The sequence below is a fragment of the Ovis aries genome, chromosome 1 (assembly GCF_016772045.2).
Source record: "Ovis aries strain OAR_USU_Benz2616 breed Rambouillet chromosome 1, ARS-UI_Ramb_v3.0, whole genome shotgun sequence".
Taxonomy (NCBI): Eukaryota; Metazoa; Chordata; class Mammalia; order Artiodactyla; family Bovidae; genus Ovis; species Ovis aries.
Window position 1 is genome coordinate 167,068,424 of NC_056054.1, and position 19,750 is coordinate 167,088,173.

At 39.6% G+C, this 19,750-nt stretch overlaps 2 protein-coding genes and 1 long non-coding RNA gene across 11 annotated transcripts in view; 2 read left to right on the top strand and 1 right to left on the bottom strand.

Moving 5' to 3' along the window:
• The window catches only part of NXPE3 (neurexophilin and PC-esterase domain family member 3), a 61,360-nt gene extending 58,633 nt beyond the window's left edge, over positions 1 to 2,727 (top strand). For all 8 annotated transcript variants that reach the window (XM_060416991.1, XM_060416997.1, XM_004002891.5 and 5 more), the window contains one exon: positions 1,299 to 2,727. In XM_060416991.1, the coding sequence (XP_060272974.1) occupies positions 1,299 to 1,849 (551 nt within the window). In that variant the 3' untranslated portion in view covers positions 1,850 to 2,727. The remainder of the gene's footprint in view (positions 1 to 1,298) is intronic.
• Positions 2,728 to 4,527: 1,800 nt separating this feature from the next.
• LOC132659953 (uncharacterized) lies at positions 4,528 to 6,384 on the bottom strand. Its single transcript, XR_009601042.1, has 2 exons — positions 6,235 to 6,384; positions 4,528 to 6,132 (listed from the first exon to the last, which is right to left on the bottom strand). It is a non-coding gene; the product is annotated as an uncharacterized LOC132659953 (long non-coding RNA).
• A 787-nt stretch (positions 6,385 to 7,171) lies between these two features.
• The window catches only part of NFKBIZ (NFKB inhibitor zeta), a 32,759-nt gene continuing 20,180 nt past the window's right edge, over positions 7,172 to 19,750 (top strand). The window contains exons 1-2 of one of the 2 annotated variants that reach the window (XM_060409835.1): positions 7,172 to 7,372; positions 8,911 to 8,987. The gene's annotated coding sequence lies outside the window, so the exon portion shown is untranslated. The remainder of the gene's footprint in view (positions 7,373 to 8,910; positions 8,988 to 19,750) is intronic. The other variant, XM_060409883.1, reaches the window with a different exon arrangement.

Genomic DNA, 19,750 nt, shown 5'->3' on the forward strand with positions numbered 1-19,750 from the left:
ACTTTAACTCTTAAAAGTAAATAATATGGGACAATTATAGTTTGATGTTAATTCTTCAAAAATGACTATAAACTCCTTGAGGGCAAGGACTGTGACTTTCCCATCTGAGCATTGCTGACTTTTTTTTTTTAAGCTAGGAAACTAATTCATTAATTACTTTTTTTTTCTTTTTGGCCATGCCATGTAACATGTGGGATCTTAGTTCCGCCACCAGGGATAGAACTCCTATCTCCTTCGGTGGAAGGGAGGAATCTTAATCACTGGACCACCAGGGAAGTCCTGCCTCACTGGCTTATAACACATCAGTGCTGGCACAGAATAGATGCTTAGGCAATGTTAATTCAGTTGGGTTGCCAATGGCTATTTAATCTGGTCTGTGTAAGGCACTTGTAGGACTCTTTAGGGATATGAGACAAATCCTCTTTCCTCATGGGGTCAATGTTCAGCTGTGAATTATACAGCTTTTTTTAGGGGTAATAAGGGAGGATCATCACTGATTCCTGGAATCAACAGAGGAGCTGGACTTGGAAACCCAACTTAGATAAAGGGGAAGGAGTGAAGGGAATTCTAATTTGTGCTGCTGTCTTTGTTACAACACAGAGAGAAGTTTTCTAAGACATTAACAGAGTTTTCCATGCATAAGGTGAAATTGAAAGTCAGAAGAAGCAAGGTTGCTTCTTTTTTTTTGCTTATTATAAAAAGAGGTATTTGGTTACTGTTATGTGTTTGTTAAAAAGCCGAAGTTATAGTTTTTGACCTGGAAGAAATATTTGTCTGTTAGAACAATAATGTGTAAATGTCAAATTGATGTTTAGATATTCAACAATCAGTCAATGCAGATAGGAAGATTTCTTGGCCTAACAGTTAGACGCAAACTGGTTATTTTGCTTCTGAGGTCTAGAATCTATTGCTGATGATATTACTTGTAATTTCATGCTTATGGAGTGACTTAATAAATATATTAGAATAAAGGTCCATTGAAGCTGGGGGTGGGGGGTGGGGGGTGGGGTGCCAAGGTGAAGTGAAATAAGTGTTTTCATTTGTACCTTTTTGTTATTTTACTTTTTAAAATATTTCGTTTTAATTGAAGGATAGTTGCTTTATAAAATTCTGTTGGTTTCTGCCAAACATCAACATGAATGAGCCACAGGTATACAGATGTCCCCTCCCATCTCTCTCCCCATTGTTGTTTTACTTTTATTTTAAAAAATTGTTCTTTGAAGCCACTAACTAAAGAATAATATAGGTATATGGCTTTGTTTAACCATGCTTATGAGTCTGACTTTTCCTTGTTTCAGATTTAGTGGAGTTTAACTTGGGTAGCCCCAAGAATGTGGGTCCATTCCTGGCAGTGGACCAGAAGCACAACATCCTTCTCAAATACCGCTGCCACGGTCCACCCATCCGCTTCACGACCGTCTTTAGCAGTGACCTCCGTTATGTGGCCAATGAGCTGAATGGCATCGTGGGAGGGAAGAACACAGTGGTTGCCATAGCCGTGTGGTCTCATTTCAGCACCTTCCCCTTGGAAGTGTATATCCGGCGGCTCAGGAACATCCGTCGGGCTGTGGTCCAGCTCCTGGACCGCAGCCCTAAGACTGTGGTAGTCATCCGGACAGCCAATGTCCAGGAGCTGGGACCTGAGATTAGCCTTTTCAACAGCGACTGGTATAACTTTCAGCTGGACACCATCCTTCGGAAGATGTTCTCAGGGGTTGGAGTATATCTTGTTGATGCCTGGGAGATGACCCTGGCCCATTATCTACCCCACAAGTTACATCCAGATGAAGTTATTGTGAAGAACCAAGTGGACATGTTCTTGTCCTTTGTGTGCCCCTTGGAGACCTAGCCTGCCAGAGGGAACTGGAGGAATCACTTTTCAGTGACCTTCTCTTTCACCTGCACTACAAAAAGATAAACTTTTTTACATAGGTGGCCCTATGCAGAGATGGCTTCTATGTGTATTTAAAATTTAGAAAGGAGCTGGACTTTATATAATCATTGTAAGGAGCTTGGAAAATGCAGATTACACTTATATCTACCTATAGGATTTTTTTCCTATCTTGACTTAGCCACGGGTGAACCATTATTAACAGCATATACACATTATACTGCCCTTGTAACCAAAGATACTAATGAGTGTGTCTGAACTAGCTTTTCTTGGCAGGGGATATTACTGTGCTATAAAGTGTGAAAAATGTTCTGACCTAAGTGGAAGGGGCAAGTTTGGTTGGCAGTGGAGTGTTTGTAGTTTATCTGGTAAAGGAGCATGTTTGCATGAATAGCATAATTGGTCCATCTTCAGTGGAGGTGAATTTAACCCAAGGCTTGCAGTCAGTGGCTCCTGTAACACACTGAAGACAGCTGTGTCTCAAGAGTTTCTTTTGATGATCCAGTTTTTTTCTGAATTACCTGAAAAGGCCAGTATCCTTGGTCAGAACTTTCTAATGAGAATATTTATAGTGTCCTACTTTAATCTGGAAAAGAAGCAAAAGGGAAAGATGAAAGCAGTATATATAAAATTGATATTTGCATTGGGTGATTGTTACTTATTTGATTCAGCTAAAGATGAATACTTATTCTAAAATAACCACTTTTGGAACTGAAAGGGAAAATATATAAAGGCAGCTTTATTTTTGTGTTCTGAAGTTTGAGGGTTTTAAGAATTGACTTTTATGTAAAGATTGCTATTGTTTGTTATAAAGTTGTGCAAATTATTTCCAGCAATACTGAGTGTTTCTTTTTTGGTTGTTATTTTGAATTGCACACTCAAATTAGAAATTAAAATCTAATTAAAAATTAAATTTAGATATTGAAACCTGTGAAGGGTTGATTTGGGCATAAGGTAATGCTTATGCTTGGAAGTAAAAGGTGCTATTCTTACTGGCTACCTTAAAATAATTGAATTATCAATTTTACCTGATTGTCTTTATCTTATTAATTTTAAATAAGTTTAAGTTAATTTGTGACCACTTAGTCCTCTTTTCTTTTTGAGCCACATAGAGTCTAGTTTTATTTATCCCTAAAGGAACATGTGATGGACATGACTTTGGGTAAACTCCAGGAGATAGTGAGGGACAGGGAAGCCTGGTGTGCTGCAGTCCATGGGGTTGTGAAGAGTTAAACACGACTTGGCGACTGAACACAACAACAACAACAACAAAGGAACCTGTGAAGAAACTGGGGAGGCTTCAGAAATGAAGAAAAATGCCTAATGCATGAAAATATGCGCTCAGAAGAATGGGTCAAAGAATCTGAGTTTTTAACTTAAAACAGAGATACGGAGATCTTCCTTTCCTAGCCTTGAGGGCCAGCTTCAAGTTTATAAAATAAGTAAAGATAATTTTAAATTATTTTGTGAGTCTGAAGTAGACCAGGTAGTTAAATATATTAATATAGTTGAATTTTAATGGTCTTTAGGCTTTAGAGTGTTTAATGATCATTTATTTGATCAAAATGCAGAAAATTGTGGAGTCAGCCTTAGTGGCAGACATCCGAGGATCCTGATGCAATGGTGGTATTCTACATTTTGAGAAACACTAAGGGAAGAGGGAAGATAGAACTAAGGAAATAATATTTTTTTGTCTTATTTTAGGGGCTTTTCCCATAACATTTAATTCTGATCAGGATCTAATACTGCAGGCAATATTAGCTCCATTTTATAGATGAAGAACTTGAGTTTGGATTTGAACTAAGGTGCATGAGAGTCCATAGCCCTTTTCAACAGGAACTTTTTGGACTTTGTAAAGTTTTATTTTTCATGAAAGAACTTTGGAGCATTTTCTCAAGTGTCACTGGGGAAGGCTAAGTCATGTCTTCCTAGGAGAATTTCAATTTCCACTGCCCCTCCGGAGCTTTGGAGTGATGCTACTTGTTTGTATAAATGATTTCATGTGACCTCATCTAGTTATTTTTTGATTTAGTGATATTATGTACTAAAGATTTGATGACACAGTTTCTTAAAGTATGCTCATTCATTCTGTCCTTCTTCTAATTTGTCTTTCTACACTCAAGTGGAAATTTAAAAAAAATGCCTAAATGGGGAGATTGGAATATTACCTAGGCCATTTCTAGATACAATATTTTAATTTCTTCTAAAAACTTTAACTTAAGCCAATACCACAGAGTTGTGACTGTTAGCATGCCAATCAAATAATATAGTTTATTTTAAATATATATTTTCCATTGTAAGTATAAAGGATGTTAAATATTGAGTTGGCCATGGAAAAACCTGAACAAACATTTTAGCTAACCCAATATAAGAACGCATGTAAGAATTAAAGATTTTAAAATTAAAAAAATAAATAAAAAATAAAATTAAAAAAAAATTATGAAATCTAGAAGAAGAAAACCTATGGATAGGGTCCATAATTCTATCATCTGAATGCAATGAGCATTAGCAATTTGGTTTGATTTCTTTTAGTTTTTTAAAATCACATAGCTGTAATCACAGAGAACATATGATTTGTAAATGTTTTAAAATTTAACACAAATATTTTCCATGTTTTCATGACTTAATTATAAAAGTGTATCTAACAGTTTAGCTGAGTGATATCATCATATACATAGCTTGGCCATTCAGGTTTATAATAAAATATTAAAACAGTGGTTTATATATAGTTTATGTATATGTATGTGCTTAGTTGCTCAGTTGTGTCTGACTCTTTGCGACCCCAAGGACACTAGCCCGCCAGGCTTCTCTGTCCATGAGGATTCTATGGGCAGGAATACTGGAGTGGGTTGCCATGACCTCCTCCAGATAATATATGTGGCTTATATATATATATGGGGCTTATATAGACACAGTAGGTTAAAATACTGATTTTTATTTTGGAACAACAGTGTTAACTTCATTTAGTGGATGTTCTTATATTCTAGAACTCAAATGATTGACTCCATGCTACTTGTGAAAGGGAGGCTCCATAATAAAGCCTTTCTATGCAAATTATCAGAGAAGACAATGGCACCCCACTCCAGTACTCTTGCCTGGAAAATCCCATGGACGGAGGAGCCTGGAAGACTGCAGTTCATGGGGTTGCTGAGGGTCAGACATGTCTGAGCAACTTCACTTTCACTTTTTACTTTCATGCATTGGAGAAGAAAATGGCAACCCACTCCAGTGTTCTTGCCTCGAGAATCCCAGGGACGGGGGAGCCTGGTCGGCTGCTGTCTATGGGGTCGCACAGAGTAAGACATGACTGAATCGACTTAGCAGCAGCAGCAGCAACATGCAAGTTATATCCTATGGAAGTTAAGAGTAACTTTTCACCAGGCAAATATGTTTGATGTTCCAATATGATCCATTTTTTTACCATTCTGAACAACCATCATTTTATTAAATACCAATTGACTGATACTTCCCAGCTTCAGGTACTAAGTGATACATCAGGGTGCTTGACAAGCACGTAGAAGGTAAGCCTTTATATCTGTGTGTTACATGCCAGAGGTTAGTCTGTTTCCTGGCTATATTAAAGGAAATAGCAGTTACCCAGAAAGTATTTGGAAATAAATACCCAAGGGAAACAACAGAAATAAGACCTGCCCCTTCTGAGCCTGAGGTCCTCCCTGCCCCCCCCAAAAGCTGTTCATCGTTAGCATTATCTTCGTAGATCTAGCTTGTTGCTCATGCCGTAAATCTACTTTTAAGTGTATTATTTCTCTTGTTTTAAGCAGTATTCTCTCCAGGGTTTATGCCTACAGTGGAGTGCATTTGTCTGACTGCTCAGTGTGCAATAAATAAATAAATAAGATATGGAAGGTGCTTTTTTTCTTCTTTGAAAGTAAAACTATAGTCCCAGAGTACAAGGGGTGCGTAGGAACCCTGGGGGAGGTAGGGGGTGGTAGAAAACAAGAGGGTGGTCCAGGGCAGCGGTTTGAGGGATCAGCAGGTACAAGGGAACAAAATAACACTTCAATTTCACTTTGTCTCAAAAGTGCACTTACCGTTTAACTTTTTAAAGTGTGAACTTAAGTGTGTTATATTTTGCTTTTTCTTCCCAGTGGTAAAGAATCCCCCTGCTGATGCAGTAGACAGTTTGATCCTTGACTGGGAAAGATCGCCTGGAGGAGGAAATGGCAACCCACACCGGTATTCTTGCCTGGGAAATCCCATGGACAGAGGAGCCTGGAGAGCTGAAGTCCATGGGATTACAAAAGAGTCTGACACGGCTGAGCAACTGAGTGCACTCGTGTCCACACACACACACACACACACACACACACACACACACTTACACATTCTTCCTGAGATGAGAGGAAGTCAGGCTTCTTTCAAGCTCTGCTGTCTTAAAGTTTTGAGGACCTTCTGGAGTTTAGGTCTAGATGCCCATTCCTGTTGGAGAACCAGACATTTCCTGTCTGATTCTAACGCTGGATTGTAACACTGCAGAGGCGGGGGGGGGGGGGGGGGGGGGGGGGGGGGGGGGGGGGAGCTGGCAATACAGAGATGACAGTAGAAAGTATCCCTAAAGAAAAAAAGCCACAGTGAAACCAAACGTCCTAGAAGAAATCCTTTCAGAGTTGCCTAATAGTTCATTCTCTGTTTAAATTCATTCCACATAAAAATTTTCGTGTTAGAGGAACTCTGTTTTACTTACATCTCAGATTCCTTGTCCTTTAGTTTGTCAGTGAAGGCACACAATAAGGACACTGCTTTCTGACTGCCGGGTTTGAAGAGCTAGGTTGTAGAAAGCACCCCCGTTCCCCCCACCCCTGGCCCATTTAGGGGGCTGTTCAGAAAAAGCCAAAGAAAAAGAGAAGGTGGATTTAAGGAGGTAACTCTAATGTCTGGCTGTAACTTCACTGAGATGTTTTCAAAAGGCATCCCCAAGAAAAACGTTTTATTCATAGATCTGTTTCTGATTCCTCTGCGTAGTTCCAGTCCAGGTCTTGGAGCCTGCCCTTGAGGGGAATGTCCGTGACTTGGGTCAGTACCTTTCTGGCCTGGGAATTTCCAGGGTGCAGAGAAAAAAGTCCACGAACTGAGTCCTTGCTGCTCCCTTCCTGCCTCCTCTGCCCCTCCTCTGTGCCCACGCAGCCCCTTTCGAGTGAGAGTTTGACCGTGTTCTGTATTTTAGAAAACTGCTCCTTAGCTTCCCCCGCCCCCATGCCTTTCTAGAGCAGTGAGTAGCAAGCCAACGCTATAAAGGGGACCGGTAGAGGGGCTGGCTTCCTCCAGCCAAGAGGTCAGACACCGAGTTCTTAGAGAAAAAGGCTGTTTAACTGCTGCTGCTGCTGCTTATCATGTAACCTCAAAAGGAAACTGATCATCTTTCTCATGCCCTCACGTACTTGGGTTATTATCGCTGATTACAGCTGGAAACAGTTGATTTGCCTTTACGTATTTGTATGACTTGACTCTTCAAACACAAAGGTATATTTTTATTATTTGATATTTAGTATGAAAAAGTCTCTTAAATGATGATTTTTTTTTCTTTTTCTCATATCCAGATTCTTTACTTTGGAGTCACTTTCTGATACTTTTTGGGGGCAAAATACTAGGGGGCAGGTATTTTGGGGAAGGACAATCTGGGATGTCTTTTTAGTTTGGTGATGACTATGAATTGTGTCTGTTCTTCCTGAAGCCAGGAAAGACTAAGATGCTGATGGAGAAGGTGGATAGAAGGTGATGAAAGTATCGTAAAACTAACGTACAAACAGCCAGTGAAGTACAACTATGATACTATGATACTTCTGGGGAGCAGTCTCCCAGGAGGTTTGAGTGTGGGTTTAGTGGTGTATTTCTCACCAAGGGTAGGCATAGAGCTATATCTTTATGGAAAAATTTTTCTGAATAGGTCAAAATGTTGTATAGTGTGTAATTCTTAAGTTACCTTTGTAAAATAAAAGACATGCATTACCCATTTTATGAATGAAGGAAACCTTGAAATCTGATAACTTGGCGGTTCCTTCAGATCTATTACACTCTGGGATTTTGTATGAAAAAAATGAATTTCTAGGTAGGATGGATTGAGAGTCTCTCCATGAGGATTAGTGAACTGGCTGGCCATCATCGGGTGGGGATGTTTCAGAGGATGACATTTATTACATAAATTTTAAGCACTTGGTAATATATATTCCCTTACTTTAAATCTGGCATCTAAAAAAATACATTATTGATCAGGCTGGATAAATTTTTGTTTTGGGTGTTTTGTTTTTTTTTTTGCCTCTCTTGTCAGTAAGTTTTTTAGACAGTAAAAGGAGAGAAAAATTTCCGAGGCTTATTTACCACCCTCCACAATCCTTGATAGAGGAGATCAGCCACACAGATCATCTAAACATTCAGATAACCCTAAAGTCTTTTTATTTGGCTTCAGAGCACAGTGTCTGGTCCACTCCCCCCACCCCATTATAGTATCATTTTGCTTTGGCTAAAGACACAGTTGGTTAGGGTACAGATGCTGTGGAAGAGACAGTCTGGGAAGAGTTAGCACAAGAAGTGGCCCACAGGGGTTCCCTGGTGGCCTAGTGGTTAGGATTCCAGGCTTTTAATGCCAGGGGATTGGGGGGGGGGAGCCTCAATTTGATTCCTGGTGGAGGAACTGAGATCCCTTAAGGTGCACAACACAGTGGAAAAAGGGGGAAAAAAAGAAGTGGGCACACAGCAAAACATCATGGTCAGCAATCAGCACTAATCTGTCCTGGCAGGGAGGTGATGACTGTGCTCGGCACAAGTTAGTGGTCCAACTTCCGACCTTTCCTTATTGAGGCAAACCTCTATCATTCTGTTTTGTCCTGAAAGGAGTCCAGAAACAAAAAGTCTTCTCAGATGTTAAAGACCTGCGGAGAACCCTGCTGAGAGGGAAGATTTTCGAATGATTCTGGGATCCAGGGTGAACTGCTCCTGAGAAAGCCATTTCCCTTTGGCTCTAAGCTGACACTGATCTGGTGGCCTCTTGATTTTCTCCCCAGGTTAACAGGAGGATCAGGAAGCTGGCTTCACCTTTTGGCTTTCTTGGCCTGATGCTGAACTCCTGATGGTGAGAAAGGTGGATATTCCTCATTCCAGATGCTACCTGGGTCTTGACTGATGTAGTCAAAGTGGGCAGTGGGATGTTTTCTAAAGTTTCTGTGATTCTTGGATTTTTGAACTTGCCTCAAAGTTATTATGAACTTTTTAGGCGTTTTACTGTGATTTCTTGTGAACTAAGATTTTTTTTTTTTTTGGTGGTTCAGCTTCTTTTTAACCAATTTGAATTTCCACTATTTTCCATGAGAGGAGGACGCATGCATATATCTAAGAGGGGAATTCAGCTCTCTGATGACTGGCAGTTTCGGGGTTATGTAATCTCACAGACTCAGAGAGTAGCATGCTCCATACAGTTTTGGTGAAGCCCGTCATTAGAGCTAGCATACGTGGTTTCTGATTAAAGCATTTCCTGTTCCTTTAATTTGGGACAGACTGTGAGGTAAAACACTTTCCTTCCAAACTAAGTGAATGAAAGTATTTTACCGCTTCTTGGGGGCGGTTCGTGGATAGGGAATTAACATTTATTAAACACTCATTTAGGGAGATGACCAACAAGGTCTCATTCAGTTGTCACGATGGCATCTGAGGTAGCATCAGTACCCTTATTTTATAGATGAGGAAAGCGAGGCTCAGAGGGATGGCCCATGGGATCCTAAATGGCAGAGCTTGAGCTAAATCTGAGGGGCCTTGTCCCACAGCCAAGGCACCAGGCCACTGGGATATTAGTGGAGGAGCAATGGAAAGACATCAACCTCTTTTCAGAGTCCTGACTTCCAAGGGTCCTTCCTTTTCCTTCATTCATACCTGGCTGCCGTCCACTCCCTGTTCAGATCTAACTGCTCATTAGTTATGGTAGTTGATAACCGCCATGGCCCTTTATGTTTTAAGAAGACCACAGGAAAATCTTTCAGACCTCAAAGAGCAAAGCAATAGGGTAGAACTGATGGAAGTGGTTGGACTACAGTTTGGAGAGAGGCAGCATCTTGCTTATTGAGCCGTTTTTGGACACAGCAGCTGGAACTATAAGGGAAGTGGAATCCAGCTGCTTGTTCACGTTGCTCCTCTCAGGATGTTCCGTGCCCTGCTTGGAAAGCTAAGGCTTGGAGGAGCATTCCTAGTCATACCTCTGGTGAAGGGCCCTCTGCTGCTGCTGCTTCTGAAGACAGAAGCTGCAGGTACCCGGCAAATCGATTCACCTGCTCTCTACCATCCCTGCTATCACAGAGTGAGTTAACTACCTGAACTGACTTTTTTGTATGTGGGGGTAGCCCCCAGGATGGAAAATTCCATGCTTTGTATCTGTTTTTTCTTTTTTAATTTTTTTGCATGATTCTTTTCTAGTTTGCCTTTTCTATAGGCTCCATAGTATAGGATATTTGGTTGCATGCTAAGTTGCTTCAGTTGTGTCCTATTCTTTGCAACCCTTTGGACTGTAGCCCACCAGGCTCCACTGTCCATGAGATTCCCCAGGCAAGAATACTGTTGTGGGTTGCCATGCCCTCCTTCAAGGGATCTTCCCGAACCAGGGATCAAACCTGCATCTCTTATGTCTCCTGCATTGGCAGGCAGGTTCTTTACCACTAGTGCTACCTGGGAAGCTATAAGTATAGGATGAGTGGAGTAAAAAATAAATCTACTTGGGTGGTTAAAAAATAAAATGCTGTGATTAATGGAGGAGGAATTTCAATACCTGTCTTTTAAGGCAGTGTTTCTCAAACTTTAATGGTGTGTAAGAATTACCATGCGGTCTCACTGAACTATAGATTCTGTTTCAGGAGGTCTGGGGTGGAGCTTGTAATTCTGCATTTTTTAAAAGTGTGGAGTACAGTTGTTTTACAATGTGTTTTAGTTTCTATTGTACAAAAAAGTGAATAAGTCACATGTACATATGTATCGCCTCTTCCTTTATTTCCTTCCCATTTAGGTCATCACAGAGAACTGAGTAGAGTTCCCTGTGCTATACAGTAGGTTCTCATTAGTTATCTATTGTAGACATGGTAGTGAATATAAATTAATCCCAATCTCCCAATCCGCACCCCCTCCCCCCTTGGTATCCATATGTTTGTTCTCCATGTATGTGCCTAATTCTGCATTTTAATAAACTTCCATGTGATGCTGAGGTTGCAGGTTCCACACTCTGAGTTGCAAAATTATAAGACTCCTTAAATTACAGGTAATAGAAAAATTATGGAGTTTTTCTATAAAATCTACATATGTCATTTTACCATGTATAAAAATAAATTATTTCATGGTTATGCTAAACAACAATGGTAATGTGACATTCTCTGTGCATGATACGAAATATCTGAATTAAACTTCCCAAAATCCTGTTAATCAATTAGATGTTATATCATCTATACAATGGCAATTTCCAGATATTCGGAGACATTGAAAATGAATTTCTCACTTTTTGCTTAGACGTTTAGTAGCACTCGTATGTTGCATTCCCAGCCCTCTGACTATTTCAGTCAAATTTGCTGTTTGTTATGGCACCCATTTTTTAGAGTGGCTAACACTGCAATTATGCCTCTTCAAAGAGGGTGATGTTATATACAAGAGGGTAAAATAGATTTTTGTGGGGAATATTTCAGGTATCAAAATGGTTTGTGACCATTGTTCATAAACAGATAGAGAGTTTACTTGTGGTTTTAAACTTTCATCAAGAGACAATTAGGGCAAAAATATCTACAAGTTTCCATAGTGGGTGTGATAAGGAAAGAAAGGTTGAGACACAGAGCTGTTAATGCTCTTACACATACTTATTCAATTGAGGTAAACGAAGATTTTCCCCCTGCCCTCTTGTCTGTTTGTGTCTGCATCAGTGCCACAGAGTTTTAAGGCGCCAGCTTCCAGAAAAGAGATGATTCCTTTTTTTCATATTTATTTATTTCAAGAGCATTTTCTTTTATTATATCATTAAATGTTTTTAATATTTTAAGAAATCATGATAAACTATATGTAACAAAGTTTATAATCTTATCCATTTTTAAGTGTACAATTCAATGGCATTAAGTACACTTACATTGTTATACAATCATCTCTGCTATTCATCTTTAGAAATTTTTCATCTTCTCAAACTGAAACTTCATATGCATCGAACAATGACTCCCCATTTGCCGTCCCTCCCCCAGCCCTTGGCAACCTCTATTCTACTTTCTGTCTCTATGAAATTAACAACTTTAGATACTTAATATAAGTGGGATCATACAATATTTGTCCTTTTGTGACTTGCTAATTTCACTTCCTAATATCCTTAAGGTTCATCCAAATTGCAGCCAGAAATGCCTTTTTTTTTAAATTTAAATTTTTATTTTTACTTTATTTTACTTTACAATACTGTATTGATTTTGCCATACATTGACATGAATCTGCCACGGGTGTACATGAGTTCCCAAACACGACCCCCCCTCTCACCTCCCATGCCATATCCTTGTAAGGCTGAATGATGTTCCATTTTATGTACATAGGCTATTTAGTGTATCCATTCTTCCCTGATGGACACTTGGGTTACTTCCATGTTTTGGTTACTGTGAATAATGCTGCAGTGAACATAGGCATATAAATAATCTGTTTTTAGTCTTTGCTTTCAATTATTTTGGGTGCATACCCAGGAGTGGAATTACTGGATCATATGCTAATTCTGTTTAATATGACCATTTTCTATAGCAGCAGTACCAGGATGCTTTTTAACTCATGTTGTGCAATGTTTGGCCAAGTGCAGTGAATATGACAGAAAGGGATATGAAGTTCAGAGTAAATAATCTTCAGAATAATTTGGCATCATGACAAATTACATCAACCTCTCCAACACACTCACCCTTGCATGTTCACATATTACAGTGTGTGTGCTTACAAACAAGTGCATGGTTGGGGATTTAATACATATGGATCAGATCTTTTTGCAAATGTAGACCACTTAAGTGGAATCCTATGTTTAAAAGAAACCTCAGAAGGCTTGTGGGAGATTTAAAAGGATCAGAGCTACAAAGGCAATCTACAGATGTGAATGGAGACTAACCTAACTGAGAGCAGGAATTATAGGAATTTGGATTTTCATTCTCCTTTCCTTTCTTCCATCTCCTTCTCTTACCTCTGCAGCATATGTGTGCAGCCACTCCATGAATTTTGGTTGAACAAATAAACCAGAATGGAAAGAAAAATGAAGAAATTATTTGTTTTCTAACCTGTAAAAAACTATTTTGAAGGCTGTAAGAACTTGCTATTTTATACCTCTGTCCAGGGTAAAGGAGGTGGGTTTAATTAGGGGTGGAAGACAAGGGTTGGAGATATGGAAAATGAGCCCTAGGCAAGGCTGCTGAATTTACCCTTGGCATCTCTAGTGGCAGGACAGAGGAACTAGAACTATCTGAAGGATGGCAGATGCTGATGTATCTAATGTCAAATTCTAGGGATGGCCCCAGATTGCAGTGAATATGTTTGTAGCCGAAGGAGGTAGAATGTGTGATGACAATACTTGCTAAAGAATATGCGGTCTTCATCCCGTTCCTCACTTACATGTTTGTCAATTGTCTGGGTTTCATGTCATTCATCTTGTGGGAGAGCTTTCTTAAAATGAAGATAGCCTTTTTAAGAAAGGTTACTGTTTATATCTTAGTGTAGATTAATTTTGAAATCCCTTTTTGAAATTTTACTGGAAGAGGAGGGCCCCGAGACTGCCCTGATCAGATTGCAGATATGGGGTGAGATGCAGCGGCAGGAGAACATTCACTCCGATGTTCTCAGGTGGCATCCTGTCCTCTAGGATAGGGCTCCAAGTTTGATTCCATGAGTCTCCTCCTCCATATTCTCTTCAAGTTGTGCTGGTGGTACAAACAGGCCACCAGCCTATCATTGATTGAATGATAACCAATCAATGGAGCTTTGGAGCTTTGAAAAATGGGTATCAACTACAACTGTCACAATTGAACGTATGCTATGTGCCAAGAGTTGTGCTAGGCATGTCATGTATACTACCTCATTTAACCTACATGCTGACTGAATTCAGTGATGTACCCACTTTATGGATGAGAAAACAGAGTCATAGAGAAGTTAATTAAAGCTTCGTGGCTATTAGGTAAATGAAGCTGGGATTTGAACCCAGGTTTGTTTGACTTGTGCTTTTAAGCAAGGGGTGAAAAATATCACAGGCAAGATTTCTAGCTTGGATAAAAGTCTGGGATGAATTAGTGTGCTGTTTCCCGGCATCATTTGTAAGGACTGCATGTTGAGTAGTAGATAGATATATGAACAGATAGTGCGCATTAGTCTGTTTGGGCTGCCGTAACAATACTACATCCTGGGCAGCTTAAATAACAGAAATTTATTTGCTCACAGTTCTGGAGGCTAGAAGTCCAAGATCAACGTGCCAGCGGGTTTCTCCTGAAGCCTCTCTCCTTGGCTGGCAGATGGCTGCCTTCTCATGTTTGTGTGTATGGCCTTTCCTCTGCACACATGTCCCTGGTGTCTCTTTCTCTTTTAACAAGGACTTCGGTCAAATTTGGATTAAGGCACATACTAATGGCTTCATTTTAACTTAATTATCCCTTTAAAGGCCCTTATCTCCAAATATAATCACACTCTGAGGTCCTGGGGTGGGGGCTTCAGCATAAGAATTTGGGAAGTACATAATTCAGCCCATAACAGATCTGATGCAGCTGGATTGTGAAGGGGATGAAAACCAGGCCTAGGGATTTGGTTTTGGTGTGGGAGGTCATGGGGTCCAATTGTGGTTGAGCAGGGCTTTCCCAGACACATTTCCAGCTGCTCTTCAATGTGATACTTGTGAGGATGAGGACTATAGGATATGTGGGGAATATTTGGAGAATGAACTATTGGTACTTTTTTTTTTTTTTTTTTTACAGTGGAATGAAGGAGTGGAAAGAGTTGAAATATTAAGTCCTCTAGATGTTTCCAGAAAACTGATGAGAGTCTTGGTGAGGGCTAAAGGAGCCAAGTAGGGAGCTAGGTTGGTTTTAGTTTTGTTGATTTTACTTTTGGCATCATGGATTTAGAACTCAGAGAAGAAGTTGGAGCTGGAGTTAGGAACCCAGAGTTTTTAATACAGGTCAGTGTTGACCTGTGGAGTGGGGAATCTTGCTCAGAGTTCAAGACAGACAGGAGACAAGAACTCTCAGATCTCAAACTGCTTTGCTGTCACATAGATTTGGAGGATAATACAGAAGTTTTCCAGGACTTCTTTGGCTAAAATAGCATCTCTAGCTCTCTCCCTTTGCCTTGCTATGTTTTTCTTCATAGCCCATTATCACAGTCTGGCTTATTTTTCAATTTTTTCTTTTTTGGTTGTGCCACATGGCTTGTGGGACCTTAGTTCCCTGACCAGGATATAACCCTGGCCCCCAGCAATGGAAGCTTGGAGTCCTAACCACTGGACAGCCAGGGAATTCCCCTTTATATTTATATAGCTGTTTTATTATTGTCTGTCTTTTCCAGTAGAATGTAAGCTCCATGAGACCATAGGCTATTTTTGTCCAGGACTGAATTCTTAGTACCTGGAAGAGGGTTCAGAACATTGTAGGTGCCCAATAAATATTTGCTGAAAGAAGCTATAACTAAGTTACTTTTCATGTCTAATGTAATTTAAATTGATGACAGATTGCTAAATATTGTCTTTTTATCTTTTCTCAAAATATTTTTCCTTAACAAGTATCTTTAGATAAATGAACACACTGGTACATACATTTGAGAATCTTGAAATATACAGTTTACAATTTTAGTTTTGTTTCTGTTTGTGTTTATCTTTAAATTCTACTTTCCCCAAATCATGATCACGTAGTTCCTTCTCTGCAGTGGCATCCCTTTATGAGAAAGTAGGTGTGACTTTTTAAAAAAAATCCAAGGGTTTCAGCAGTCTGGTTACTCTTATCAGATTATCTGTTTGCATCTACTCTCTCTCTGTGGTAATTTTCATAGAAGGTTGCTTGTGGAGTCTTTGGCTTCTGTCATCATTTCTTTTCCTTTTACTCATCACACCTGTATGTAAAGAGTCACCTCTCGGTGTACCTATGTAGGTGCCAACAGTCTGTTCAAACTCAAGTCTATTGCCTTTCTCTACAATTTTCTCCAGAAGGGCTGCTGTTTTACAGTATTGTGTCTCATAAAATATAGGTCAGCTAGGCATTTAAACCAAGCTCAGCCTACCTCTCTTTTCTAAGAAATCATAAATCAAAGGTCCCTGAATGTTCTTGTATTTTATACAGATGTGAAGTCGCTCAGTCATGTCCGACCCTTTGCGACCCCATGGACTGTAGCCTACCAGGCTCCTCTATCCATGGGATTTTCCAGGCAAGAGTACTGGAGTGGGTTGCCACTTCCTTCTCCCGGGGATCTTCCCAACCCAGGGATTGAACCCAGGTCTCCCGCATTGCGGACAGACGCTTTACCGTCTGATCCACCAGGGAAGTCTTATAAAGTCTAGTTCCTCTTTTTTAGGGAGTCTGAGTGGCATAAATGGCACTAGAATTATTGGGTAAAGTAATTTAGAGTGACAATTCTCCAACAAGTCAGGAATTCTTCCTTAATGGTCTATCAAAATCACTAGGGAGATGTTTTCAAGGGCCATATAACCCTATTTTGAAGACTAGTTTTCAGAGAACACGTTACTGGTGGGAGTATATCCTACCTCTCAGGTGTGCTGGGAAAGGAAGGGGTAGAGAATAAAAGATTCTGAGGGGGAAAACATTCAATAATAGTAGTTACTCTTAATCTTATCAGTATTTAAAAGTATTACTATATTGGGTCTATGATTATTTTTTATTTAGAAGGGTAAGGATGTCTTTCCCTGACACAATCTAGGTTAAAGTCTCCTTCTCAGTACTTAAACATTTTTATAATTAGTCTTTCTATCTGGTACATACTATTGTCCTTGTTAAAGAAATTCAAAATAAATCCCTATAAACGTATGTGAAAAAAACCAAGCCCCTAACTCTTTTCCCTCCCCAAAGCCCCCAAACTTTAAGTTTTAAATTCTGAATCAAGAGTTCTAAAAGTAAAATTCTTCTTGATAAAATTCTTCCTCATAGAAGACCCTAATCTAATTTGACAGATACGTGTCTCCTGTGTTTAAAAGGGAAGAGAAGATTATGCCATGAAAATTTTAAAAAGATAAGTCAACATATAAATCAATCTAGTCAACATGTTTATTAAACAGCTATGTACTGAGCACTTAGAAGTATGGTATTCTATTTCTCTATTAACAAGGCATTATTAAGCTCAAATTAACTCACCTTTCAAATTTAACCTTTTCTTCTAGGAAAAGAGAAAGTTTAAATCGTTACCTAAAAAAAAGTGGAATAATATTTGGGAGTTTCTTAGCTTCACATCTTTGCAGATTCACATGGGCCAATACCTTATACAAAGGAAGAATGAAGGGTTTTTCTCTCAAAAGTCTTCTTTGCTTAATGACTTCAGATTCCAAAATTCAACTACGAAACATTCAGTTCTTTGGGCTGAATTATCTTCAGATCTTTTTTTCTCTTGAAAAAGTAATTATTCCCACAAAAGGAAACAAAGTTATTTATTTATATTACAATGTGAATCAGTTTATCAGGATATATTTTAAACAATTTTTACTTTATACTGAAGTACCATTGGTGGCTCAGATGGTAAAGAATTGGCTTGCAATGAGGGAGACCTGGGTTCAATCCCTGTGTTGGGAAGATGCCCTGAAGAGGGGAATGGCTACCCACTCCAGTATTATTGCTTGGAGAATTCCATGGACAGAGGAGCTTGGTAGGCTTCATGGGGTCGCAAAGAATCAGGCATGACTGAGCGAATTTCACTTTACTTCATCGTTGATGAACAATGTTGTGTTAGTTTCAGGTGTACAGCAAAGTGATTCAGTTATCAGCATTTTCTTTTTAAAAAATATTTATTTTACTTTTGGCTGTCATGAGTCCTTATTGCCTCGTGGGCTTCTCTCTGGCTGCAGAAAGTGGAGGGCCACTCTGTAGCTGCAGTGGGCTTCTCACTGTGGTGGCCTCCCCTGTTGCGCAGCATGGGCTCTAGGGCCTGTGAGCCTCTGTAGCTGCGGCATGTGGGCTCAGCAGCTGCAGCCTCTGGAGCACAGGCTCAGCAGTAGTTGAGCAAGGGCTCACTTACTCCTGGGCATGTGGGATCCTCCCAGACCAGGGATGGAAACCACGCATCCTACCCTGGCAGGCAGATTCTTCTCTACTGAGCCACCAGGGAAGTCCAGTCTTTTGTTCTTATAAGCTGAGCTAACTTCCCAGAGGATGGAAAGTGTTGTTGTTGTTGTTGTTTTTAATAGTAGGAGGATGTATAGGGAAGGATAATTCTGGACTATGTGTTACTGTCTGGAGTCTATAGATTTGTGCAGGAAAAGAGTAGCAAAAAGGAAAATTGAGAGGAAAAAGGGGAGTTTGGTGAAGACTTCTTTCTTCATCATTCTGTTTCAGGCAGTTCAGATTTTAGTAACTTTAAAGCAGGCGAGAATGGACAATAGTCCTACATCCACTGTATATGATGGTGGTTTCTTTCATATATGTGGAAATGAAATATCTGAGTTGTTGACAAGGCAGAGAAAGCAGAAGCAACCATAGAACTGGTAATTCTCTGTCCTTTTAGACAAGGCATACCTTATATTTCTATTTTGGATAAGTTCTATGCTCTGTGTCTATTTTGGATAAAGTTGATTACTATAAACAGAAACCAGGAAGCACCCTCATAAACTGAGAACAATTTACTCCACAGGTGAATTCTAGGAGAGTGCACTTGTATTATGTGAGTCTAGATCATTACTTATTAGATATTATAGTATATCAGGTGAGCCCTTCAGACCAATACTGAGTGTTACTCCATCAAACAGCAGATAATTTTGCACGAATCATACATACATTTATAGCATGTGAATATCTCCTCAAATTCAATGGAAAAACATTTCATTTCTTTGGAAATGAAGTGTTAAAGGGGAAGACAAACTTGTTTCATCTTCCAGTTTACATACTGGAATTTCACTCTGTTGCTGGACTGGAAGGCATTTCAGGATATTGTAGCACTGCTGTGATTCAGCCTCTGATACAGGTGTCTAAATTGGCTGAGATGTTTAGCTGTGTGGCCTGGCTTTGCACAAGTAGCCTCTTCTGCCCATCTATCAGAGACCAGGCCTTGGGTACTCATTGGAAAGCAGTAGAGTTACTTTATATCATGGACATCATAAGTGCTCAGAAAATATTTATGAGACAAAGTGGAACATGGCACCTTTTATATATACTTTATGTAAGAGAAAGCCCCAGAGAGATGTCTCCAGGGACACTCCAGCATTAATTTTTCCTTGACACAATCAGTATAATATGCAAAATTGTGTGTACTGCACATACGGTACTTAGAGGTGTTCCAGATTCATTCCGTCAGCACTGAGGAGTGTTCCAAGATATGCAAATGTTTCACTAATTCATCCTCATGATAACTAGGTTACTAGGCAGGTAGATTTGCCTGCTTTGAGAAGTTCCTCAAAGGAAATATAAAGGTGTACTATGCTTTGCTATCAGATGTTAATAATTTGCTGCAAACAGGATCCAGGAAATTATCTTCAGAGCCAATTTTTTCATCTTCCCAGGCCAAAAGACACAAAATAGTGTTACATCATTTGTGAGGAAGCAGCTTGTGGCTCTCCATAACTCTAGCTTTCTGGGCCATAGCCTGATAGGTCAGATGCTATGAGTGATCTATTGGGAAGTATTATGAGTCTCAGTAGAACTGAGTATATGTATCTCAGTAATAGTATCTGGGTATATGATATTACCA